Source organism: Solanum dulcamara, chromosome 6, assembly GCF_947179165.1.
Source record: "Solanum dulcamara chromosome 6, daSolDulc1.2, whole genome shotgun sequence".
In the NCBI taxonomy this organism is placed as follows: Eukaryota; Viridiplantae; Streptophyta; class Magnoliopsida; order Solanales; family Solanaceae; genus Solanum; species Solanum dulcamara.
Genome location: NC_077242.1, coordinates 335,210 through 347,191, shown reverse-complemented (window position 1 = coordinate 347,191; position 11,982 = coordinate 335,210). Strand labels below are relative to the sequence as shown.

The 11,982-nt window shown below is 37.8% G+C and overlaps 1 protein-coding gene across 1 annotated transcript; it reads left to right on the top strand.

Moving 5' to 3' along the window:
* Positions 1 to 434: 434 nt before the first annotated feature.
* Positions 435 to 1,289, top strand: LOC129893424 (uncharacterized). The gene is made up of 2 exons (XM_055968952.1): positions 435 to 755; positions 866 to 1,289. Exons 1-2 carry the CDS (start codon positions 477 to 479, stop codon positions 1,037 to 1,039), a joined length of 453 nt encoding a protein of 150 aa, XP_055824927.1. The 5' UTR covers positions 435 to 476; the 3' UTR covers positions 1,040 to 1,289.
* Positions 1,290 to 11,982: the final 10,693 nt, after the last annotated feature.

The following is an 11,982-nucleotide window of genomic DNA, read 5'->3' as shown; positions in this document are numbered from 1 at the left end:
TACATGGAGGGGGAACCATTGTGTGGGATGCAACATTGATCCAAAGGCCTAATGCTCACCACTACCGCGACGACGGCACTGAAAAGGAATTTCAATCAAATTTCTTTATGAGCCTTCGCTCAAACTATCTCACTTTAAGGGACGAAAATATCTTTATTGTGGAGCCTTATAGTCCCCACAGATTCAGTCGTCAATTTGGCTTCTTTCAAGATGCTCCTGGTCGATTAGACCAAGATTTTCGTGAAGCTTCATTAGCCGAGGGCTTAAGACTTGCACGAATTTGTGTACTGACAAAATCTAGGGCAAGAGCAACATTTCCCCCTAGTGGGTCCAACTTGAAGAAATTCTTTTCGCTCAATTACAAGTCTTGGTGGGAGAAGGTGCATGGAAATTTTCTTGAAAATTATATATAGTCCTTGGTGAGTGCTGTTGGTCTGGATAGTAATATTCTTCAAAAGAAAGATGAGGAGGTCTTAATGGTGAGTCAAACTGCTATTTTAAAGTCTAAAGTTGTTGTTCCAGACAGGATCAAGGGATTTTCCCTTGAGAAAGTTGAAAATGAAAAGTATTCAGCTCAAATTCAACGGACATCTCACAAGCGGCCATCTCAAGATGAAAGTAGTAGCACCCGTAGTGATCGTTGTTGGAAGCAGTTGAAACTACCTTGTGACACGCCAAACGATGGTAGTTCACATCCGATAGAAATTTCTGACAACAATGCTAGTTCTTTAAAGACTTTGACAGCTATTAAAGAGGTAATGATTTTTTTTTTTATTATTATTATTTTTTTTTTATTCATGATACCACATGATTCCACTAACTATGATATATATTATTTTTTTTATTATTATTTTTTTTTTTTTAGGCGAACGACGTTAGCATGTTGGAGACTTCTTGTCAAAGCAAGCCACAAGATAGTAATGAATCTGTAGAGGGGCCGACTTCAAGAAAATCAATTTCGTCACCCAAATTAGGGCGAGAGGCTACTTTTGTCCCACATGAAAGGACTACATCCGTGTCCATTTTTGATGGAAAGTAAGTCATCTCAGAGCTTCGAATGAATTTTGTCAAAGGAGCTTGGAATAAGATTCGTTCTAAGCTCGCTGATCTCACTGCAGAACGTGTTTCTTCTCTTGAGGACGAGGTCCAAGTAATTCTTAAGGATGTAGATGAAATGGGTGTGGATATTTCTCCTTTGAAGAACTTATTGGGATCTCTCTTTGTACTTGCCACCTCCTACGACCAAGCACGATCATTCCTATCTGATAAAGCCTTGAAAATTGAAGAATCCGAGCTATATATAAATGCTAAAAGACACCTTGATCTTGTCTTGATTGAAAAGAATGAGAAATCCGAAGAATTGTCTGACATCTGCCAATCTCTTAAGGAGGCGAGGAAGAAGGTGAAGGAGTTAAAAGCCCTTCGAGATGCTGCCATGAAAGAAGTTGAAGATGTCGAATCTAAAGTCTCAGCAGCTGAACAAGAGTATAACAAATGTGCTGATGTTTCTCTAGCTACTGCGAATGCCTCAAATGATGTGGAAGAGAAGAAGAGAGTTTTAGAGGTTTCTCTTCAAGACTTAACTAATTATAAGCTGCGTTTAGGCTAGCTTATTGTGAACTATATATTATCGTTTTTTTTTGTAACTCTTTCATATGTCCTTTTGATTGCATTATGTTGCCTATTTCTTTAAGTATTTCTTTTTACGTTTCAGCTTCAACAGTTATATGCTCATATTGATGCATTGATGTAATTCACATTAAGTGTGGACTTTCCCCTAATCATCATTTTTTATTACCTTGTGTGTTTCGATAGTACGAGAGATATATTATTGTATGAGAGCACCAAATCCAAGAGAGGTTCAATCTATCAGAAACCAAACTTCTTAACATATCCAAAATTTATAGTTTAAGTCTGGCAGGATAGTTCTAAGCAAACTTCAAAGATGGATTTCACATACAGAAAAGTTGATAGATTCACATTCGCATGAAGAAAATATTCATATCTTAGCGTAGAGAATCCAAAAAACTACAACATGTACAATAATCACAGCTAATAGCTTTATGGATTTGTACGAATATTTCTTTGAAGTCAATTCAAATTTTGTCTTGATTGGACCTCTTTAATTCACATGTCATATATGACAATATACAAGAACTTTGTGATGCTCAATAACAGTGTGCCCCATTTCTTTTGAACTTATGAGACTAAAATTTAGGATGTAAGTCATGGATTATGGTGGAGAGGGTCAAGAGAGACTATGAGTTCTTCGGATACTCATGCGACTGAACTCAGAATGTAATTTTAAGCGCCTACGTACCTCAGTGAAGAGGATCAAGTCACAACGTAGTTCTGAGAGAATGATGATGTTTTTTTTTTTTTTTTTTTAACTTTTGCCTAGGCCACCTCTTTCGAGATTTTCAACCTAGCGGACATTTGTTTTTATGGGGTGCCGTGCACAGTTTATACTCTTGCGGGCCAGGAGTAACATGCAGTTTATACTCGTACCTTAAGGAGTGAGTTTCTTTTCTTCAAGGATAGTATCTCTTTATGAACTTTCCGTTAATGGGGCCAATGCGCAATCCTTCTGAGTCAACCAGTCTGTAAGCACCACTTGAGTATACTTCTTGTACCACATATGGTCCATCCCATTTGGCGGAGAACTTGCTTCCAGACCGACGAGAAGTAATAATGGGCCTTCTTACAACAAGAACTTGATCACCCACTTGGAAGCATCTAAGACGAACCTTCTTATTAAAAGATCAAGCTAGACGAGCTTGATAGCATTGCAGACTTTGTTGGGCCTCTAGTCTTTTTTCATCAAGAGCCTCCAATTCTTCAAGGCGCAACCGAGCATTTTCTTCATCAGTGAGCCCTTCTTGAATGACGAGGCGCAATGATGGTATTTGACGTTCAAGTGGAAGAACTGCTTCAACTCCATAGACAAGAGAGTAGGGAGTCGCTTGTGTTGGCGTGCGATACGTAGTCCTATATGCCCAAAGAGCCTCTTCCATTCTTTCATGCCAATCTCTCTTAGACTTGGAAACAACTTTTTTCAACAAGTTGCAGAGTGTCTTGTTAAATGCTTCAGCGAGACCATTAGCAGCTGCATAATACATAGAGGAATTGCGTTGCTTGAAGCCAAAGAGATCACATATCTTCGTCATTAACTTGTTATCAAATGGCTTGCCATTATCTGTCAATATGTATCGAGGAATACCAAAACGGTAGATAATATTAAGTCGAATGAAGTTGGCGACATTCTCTTTCTTTACTTCTCTAAGAGAAACAGCTTCTGCCCATTTTGAGAAGTAGTCAGTTGCAGCCAGGATGTACAGATGTCCACCAGAGGACTTAGGCAATGGTCCAACAACATCCAAACCCCAAGCTTCAAATGGCCATGAGGCAATAGTTGGGTGCAATACTTCTAGGGGTTGATGTATAAAATTCGCATGGAATTGGAATGCTTTACATCTTCGGACGTAATCCAAGCAATCTTTCGCCATGGTTTGCCAGTAATATCCCATCCTTTTTATGTGAAAATGAAGTTTTGGTCCAGACTGATGCGCTCCACATACTCCAGAATGCGCTTCTTGCATAGCTTGAGTAGATTCATCTGCCCCCAAACATCGTAAGAGAACTCCATCGAACGATCGCCTGTAAAGTGTATTTTTATAATAAAGAAAACGAGGGGCTCGTCGTCGGATTTCTGTTCTTCTTTGAAGGTTTTCTGGCAATATTCCATAACACAAGTAATCTATTATTGGTTGTCGCCAATCGTCAATTTCAGCTTCCGAAGTGGCGATAACTTGTTGAAATTCTTCTTCATGCTCAATTGGAGGTGGAGTTATCCATCTTTGGCAAACCACAACTTGTATTTCATCAGGAGATACTAATGCAAAAGCTAAAGCTGCCAATGCATTAGCCTTTTTATTTTCCTTTCTTGGGACATGTTGAATAGTCACCTCTCCAAGCCATCCTATCATCTTTTGAGCGTAATTGCAGTATGGGATTAACTCAGGCTTCTTTACTTCATAACTACCCAAGACTTGATTGATCACCAACTTGGAATCCCCAAAAACTTGTAGTTGCAATTGTTTCATATCAATGGCCATCTCAAGCCCAAGTAAGAGTGCTTGATATTCAGCAACATTATTGGAGCAGTTTTGTGTTAGAGTGAAGGAGTATGGCAAAACTTCTCCATGGGAAGTGACAAATACCACTCCAGCACCGGCTCCTTCACGATGTGCAGCACCATCAAAATACATCTTCCAAGGTGGCTGAATTTCTACTAGCATTGCGTCTTCATCAGGTAATTCATCAGATAACTCCCAATCATTCGGAATTGGATGATTGGCCAAGAAATCTGCTAGCACTTGTCCTTTCACTGCCTTCTGAGATATATACACAATCTCAAATTATTGAAACTGGAGGTACCACCTTGCTAGCCTATCACTTAAGACAGGCTTGGACATGACAAACTTGATAGGATTCGCTTTAGAGACAAGTTGTATAATATGAGCCTGAAAGTAATGCTTCATCTTCTGAATTGAGAACACGAGTGCCAGACATAACTTCTCAATAGGTGAATACTTGATCTCGTTTTGTGTCATCATCCTACTCAAGTAATATAGGGCATTTTCTTTCCCTTCATCATTTTCTTGTGCGAGAAGTGCTCCTACTGACCTTTCTTGTGCTGCAATGTATAAAATCAATGGTTTTCCAGGTATAGGAGCTACAAGTACTGGAGTTTTCATTAGATAAGACTTTATGTTCTCAAAAGCATTGATACAAGCTTGGTCCCATTCAAAAGGAACATCTTTCTTCATAAGGCGACTGAATGGTTGACATCTCCCAGCCAGATTTGAGATAAACCTCCTAAGATATGCTAATTTTCCTTGTAAGCTTTTCAACTCATGAATATTTTTTGGCTCAGGCATCTTCAAAATAGCATCTACCTTATCTTGATCAATCTCGATTCCTCGATGTCGAACAATAAAACCGAGAAACTTTCCCGAAGTAACTCCAAAGGCACATTTTAAAGGATTCATTTTGAGTTGGTATCTTCGAAGCCGTTCAAACACCATTCTCAGATTTTTCAAATGGTCATCACTCTTCTTTGATTTTACTACTAAGTCATCGACATAACATTCAACATTTTTATGAAGCATGTCATCAAAAATATTCTGCATGGCTCGTTGATAAGTGGCTCCAGCATTTTTTAAACCAAAAGGCATCACTTTGTAGCAATATATACCTTTAGGAGAGCGAAATGCAGTAAGTTCTTCATCCTTTGGTGCCATGCGAATTTGATTGTATCCAGATGAACCATCCATGAAGGACATTGCCTCGTATCCAGTTGTAGCATCAATCATAAGCTCAGGGATTGGAAGAGGAAATTCATCCTTGGGGCATGCATTATTAAGATCTCTAAAGTCAACACAAATTCGTATTTGGCCATTCTTCTTTCTTACAGGTACAATGCTTGAAATCCATGTAGGATATTTGACTTCACGAATAAAACCTGCTTCAATGAGCTTGTTAACTTCAGTTTCGATCAAAGGAACCAATTCAGGTCTAAAGCGACGTTGTGTTTGTTTAACAGGACGAGTACCTCGTTTTACAGCAAGACGATGAACTGCAACTTTAGGGTCTAACCCTGGCATCTCTTTGTAACTCCAAGCAAATACATCCCTAAATTCCATAAGCAGCTCAATATATTTCTTCTCTTCATCGTCATCCAGCGAAGCACTTACATATGTAGGCCTTATATCATCATCAACTCCAAGATTTACTTCCTTCAATGCATCAACAGTATTCTTTATCCCTTCCTCGAGTTCAGGTGGCGCATCTTCAGCATCCTCATCTTCTTGAGGATCACCATCATTAAAACATATGTGATGGCATGCATGAATATTAACAAATCCATCATCAATTTTTGCATGTAGTAGAGTACTTTCTTCGTCACAAATTGTGATGTGATTTGATGATCCCACACTTTCTTCATCTTCATCTTGCTCCCTAGTGTGAACTACGGTATGAGTTTTTGCTCTCAGGACATCTCCACATAAAACTACAAGTTTTATTTCTTGCCCCATTCTAGAAGGGATCAAACTGGGCCAATTCTTGGGTGAATTATGCTCCCGGGCATATACCCGTTCTTCCACTGTTCTATAATCTCCTTGGCGCTTGTATTTCTTCTTCATTGGTCCCAATCGATCGAATACTGAAATTTTTGGAGTTGATTCTATTAGTCGATCAGATGCAGAAACCTTAGGAGTCATGCCACTAAGTCGATCAAACACAGAAGGCTTTTTGTTGAACATCACAGATTCTTCCACAGGGGTAATATAGTTGATGCTCATCCTTTTTATAGAGATTCGGATTGGTGACGGTTGTTTGTAACCCAGGCCTTCGCGCGATTGCTTGACATCATACCCTTTCTCTATCATCATCCTTTGAGTTGGATTTAGGCCATGATTTGCCCTTTCAATAACTTTATTTGGAAGCTTCCCTACTTTAGAAGCTTCATTGGGATTGTATCCTGCTTTCACCAACAACTTATATGCATTCGGGTCAAAACCCTCATTTGTACGATTTTTAGGGAGTGATTCATGTGAATCATGATTCGATGGTCTGACAAATCCCTGTATCATTTTTGAAGGTGATTTGATCGCATCAATTTGCTTGATAGGGAATGTTAACTTACTACTCTGCAACTCAGAGGGTGGGATCTTGACTTTGTTTGTCTTTGGGACATAGTGAGAAACAGGAATCATTTTCTTACTTGAAGATGCCTCACTTATCTTAGGTCCTTTACTCATATTTGAAAGCGTTTTATCCTTTTCAATCATGACCCTCGCATTAGCAGGTGCTACATCAACCCTTTTTGTGATATCAGCAGGTATCACGTTATCAACTTTAACTTCTTTTGAAATATGATTCTTTAAGTAGAATTTTGCATCAGCAAAGTGCGCCTCCGTCTCGGTGAAAGGTTCATCGTCAGCAACTACTTTCTTTTGAACCCCATCTTTAAAGTATTTGAAACATTGATGGTAGGTGGACGGTACTACTTTGTTCTCATGTATCCATGGTCTTCCTAACAAGATGTTATACGAGGTCTTTGAGTCAATAACATGCATCCATGCACTCGAACGCATATCCCCCATCATTATATCTAATTTGACAGCCCCAATGGCTCTCTGCCCCCCTTGGTTAAAACCTTGAATCATCAGACGACTTTCAGACAGTTCATTTATCGGTATTCCAAGTTCTTTCACAGTACGAATAGGGAGAATATTGACCCCAGATCCATCATCCACCATGATCCTATTTACTTTATGTCCACGCACAAAACCTACCATATATAAAGGACGATTATGTAACACTTCACCCAATAAAAGATCATCATTAGTGAATGTAAACTTTGCATCACAAGTGTCCACTTCTTCAGAGTGAGGCTTTATAGGGACTTCATGTGATTGAGGTAATGATGGTGATGAGCTTTCTACCATCGTCTCTTCTCTATCAATGTTACAACACGAGGCCTTGGTGTCACGATGAGAAATCTTTTCACGAAACCAACTTGGCAAGAATTCCTCTAATGTCACCGGAGGGCGTTGCTTTTGATAGTAATTTCCCTCGACTCTTGACTTCTTCACATTCTTCTTTACCCTTTGAGTTTTAGGGGTAGGTGGATGGCACCGCTTTGTTCTTATCTTTGCTCTAGTCACTTGCTTATTTGGTTCTCTTTGCAAGCTCATTTTACGACGTCTTCGTCGTGTCACTAAAATCCATCCTTCATCATCAGTATAAGCACCGCAAGATTGGTTTTCCTCTAGAGATTTATCTTCCCATATTACTTCATTCATCAAAGGAACAAGCGATGATACGTTAACATTTATTGGTTTGAAGTCACCAAATTTAATCATCTTTGATGGTGATGTGGCTAGGTCATCACCACTATCATGTATTTCGACAAAGTTGCAAAGAACTATGGGGTCAAGTGAACCAAAAGTGACAGAGACTTGATTTGAACTCTCCTTCTCATCTTCAAGCAATATCTTTCCTTCACGGGCCAAGTCCATAATCTTTTCTTTAAAGATAAAACACTTTTCAATAGGATGGCCCATCAAACGGTGATATTTGCAGTAATTTGGATCATTAGTCCTCCCAGCCTCATCTGGACGCTTCATTTCAGGTAGCTCAAATAGTTTTAACGCCAGAAGCTCTTCGAAAATTGCTGTAACATCTGAGTCCAAGAAAGGATACTCTTTTGCCTGCATTTCCTTCAAAGTCAGCTTTCTACCAGCGTTATTCTGAAAAGTTGTGGTCTTCATCCTTTGATTCTTGCTTAGATTTGTAGCCACTTTCAAAGGTACGGCATTAACACTCATCGACTTCTTGTTTCCAAACTTAGGTGCCGATTTTCCCCCTTTCTTTACCTCTATTTTGTCTTTTCCCTTGCGAGGCCCATAAATAATTGGTCCTTCAATCCCGCTTGCAGACATGCTCAACTCCATATCATGAGCGCGTGTGGATAGTTCCTCAAACGATTTGGGTTTAATACCTTGTAGGATATAACGAAGTCCCCAACGCATTCCTTGAATACACATTTCTATTCCGGAAGTTTCACTAAGCCTATCCTTACAATTGAGGCTTGCATTTCTCCATCGGTTGATGAACTCAATGACGGGTTCATCTTCCCATTGACGTGTATTTGTGAGTTCAACCATGCTCACAGTACGCCTTGTGCTATAGAAGCGATTAAGAAATTCATGCTCAAGTTGTTCCCAACTATCAATAGAGCCTGCCTCGAGATCCGTATACCAGTCAAAAGCATTTCCTTGTAAGGAGCGCACAAACTGCTTGACCAGATAATCTCCATATGTTCCAGCGTTATTGCAGGTTTCAACAAAATGGGCAATGTGTTGTTTTGGATTTCCCTTTCCATCAAATTGTTGAAATTTTGGAGGTTGATAACCTGCAGGCATCTTCAAAACATCGATTCTTAAAGTGTATGGCTTTGCATATGTGAATGATGACTTTGAAGACACGTCATACTTATCTTTGATAGTTCCCATAATAAAGTCCTTCAGTTGATGAATGGGAATTCCTCCTCAGGAGATACTTGCAGCTCATCCCCCAAATTTATTTGCTTTGTAACTGAATCTCCCTTTTCTTGTATCATCGGACGTTTTCCAGGTGCATGACTTGAGTCCCCCTCCATGACATTCTCAACTCTGTCCGTCAACTTGACAATTCGATTATCCTGATCTTGCACATATTTTGTTAGACCTTCAATTGCCTTCGTCAAACTCGCCAATTGTTCTTCAACAGTTGAGGTGTTAGTCATCATCGCTTGGATGGCTGTTATGGATGATGGAGCAAAGCATGGATTTTCCCTCAAACTGAAATTTGTCTGAAATAAGTTACGTGGAGTGACTGAGGCATATCTAGTGATCAAGACATCATCTTCATCTTGAATAGTGCAATTCCTCGTGTTAAAAGGACTAAGTCGAGCCAACGTCTTTTCAACAATATCAGCTATATTCTCTCCTTCTTCCAATTCATTCGAAAAGAATCTTGCCCCCTTTGAAGATGGAAGATCAAAAATAGGAACTGATGCGGACGGCACTTGAAGTGCTTGTTGTCCTAGCAAGTTTGCTCTGTTCCTAGTGATGGGTCCCAAACTTCCCATAGTAGCATCCAGTATGTTCTCCACCTCAGAGGAAAACTTGGAATCAGTAGCCTTAGCAATAATAATCCTGGAGTCAAACTTCTTAGATGCCATTTAAGTGTTCTTGAAGTTTGATGATCGATGTGAAGAGATGAGAGGTAGAGATGGTCCCACTGGGCGTGCCAAAATTTGTAAACAACAAATTTTCGAGCCGAGAAAAATAAATAATCAAGACCGGAAAATTGGAGTAACAAAGTGTAATATTTGATTTCAAAATATGATGCGGTTACAATCTCTATAATAATCCTCTGATTCTTCAAATAATATGAAACACGTTGAACTTGAATTTGATTTAGAGTCAAGGGCTTGAATAGCTTGATCTTGAATCTTCGTTTTCGAATTTGGATTTGAATTATTCGTCACGAACACTTGTATGGTTATGACGAACAGTAAAGATGAACAAGTAACTTGATCTTGATCTTCTTCTTCGTTCTTGATCTTGAACTTGAATTTGATTGCTTGAACTTTGTAGCTTTGTAGAGAATTTGCGGTCTTTGATCCACGAGCTCTCTTCTTGCTTCCTGTTCTTTCAAAAAAAAACCTCTCAGAATAATGAGGACCCCTATTTATAGTTGTAGGGAGTGGTATAAGGGTGTGATTTGATTGGTTGGTTTGAACTGACCAATCAGATTTCTTTGTTGAAGAGTTTTAATTTGATTGGTCAGAACATGTCACATGGACACGTGGCATTATTTTAGTGGCTCATTTAATTTGACTTAGATTGCCACATAACTCTGACATGTGGCATGATTTTAGTGGCTTATTTAATTTGACTTGGATTGCCACCTAACTTTGGCACATGACATAATTCTAGTGGCTTATTTAATTTGACTTGGATTGCCACCTAACTTTGGCACATGACATAATTCTAGTGGCTTATTTAATTTGACTTGGATTGCCACCTAACTTTGACATGTGGCATGATTTTGGGCCTCTAAGATGAGATGATATTGGGCTTAACAAAGTGGAGTCATCTTTATAGCCCAAATCAATGGATTTAGGTTTTTAATTAAATCCACATTTATTGGGCTTAAATAATCGACCAAATTTTATTAATCCAAAATATTTATTTGGACTAATATATCTTGAATTTAATATAAATTGAACCATTCTACAAATTTATATTTAATAAATTGTAAATGATTACATGATTCACACATGAATCTAATTGATAGGTTTATGTGAACTCATAAGTTTTTATTCAAACTCCGTGTATATATTATACTTCTATTGAATTGAATAACTTAATATTATCAGTATAAAAATACTTTATAAATTTTAAATCTTAAATTCATCTCTTTCATCCACACCTTATTGATCAATGCACATAATTGGAGCCAACAATAATTAATATGCAACAAATCTCACCATGCATAAACAATATTGTACATTTGTTAATCATGTAGTGTGAGTTGAAGTTGTAAGGCTGTCCAAACAATTGGAATATTTTTCTTTATGGTATATAATTATGAATAATATATAATTAATTGAAAATTAAAACAAAAAAAACAAAAAACTATGGATATATGAATTTTTGTCCTTTGGATGTGTTAATTATTATATTATGCACAGATACATAATATTTTATAATATGATTGTTACTTTAATTTCTCCAAATAGAAGATGCTTATGAATTACTATATGCTCCACGTTTTTAATATAGTAACATCATGAGGTGACATGTATTTGTAATGATCCATTCGATCGTTTTGAGTACTAGAACTTTTTATTTCATAAAAGACTTATTCCGTAAATTGTTAATGGGTATTTGGACTAGTCGATAACTACGGTTATTTAGTTGAGGGGTAAACTTAGATAACTTACTTAATTGGTGGGTTATAGTGTTAATTTATTTAATATCATATACCACTTTATCTATTAAGATAAGTTAATGAAATTTATCACTTAAATACATAAGGGTTTTAGAAAAGAAAAGAAAAGAAAAAGGAAGAAAAATTTACCTGCGCCGTGAGAGCACGCCGCATTCAGGTAAAGTTACAAATTGATGTTTCTATAACTATTTCTTTACTTAGTGATGGTCAAGTTATACATTAATGATAATATAAATATATGTTATATGTAAGGAAAAAAAATTAAAATCAGTTGATTGCAAGATTAGTGGTAGAATTGGTGACTGCATAATGATATAGGATATGGCATATAATCATTATCAATAGGGTACGGTTCTATGTGTTGTTTGCGTAGTTACAGTTATTGGACGTATTTTGTAGTTTCGATTTATC

Coding starts and splice junctions, on each gene's coding strand:
- LOC129893424 (XM_055968952.1), top strand. CDS start 477: ATGGTGAGTCAAACTGCTATTTTAAAGTCTAAAGTTGTTGTTCCAGAC. Junction 756..865: donor CTTTGACAGCTATTAAAGAG/GTAATGATTTTT, acceptor TTTTTTTTTTAG/GCGAACGACGTTAGCATGTT.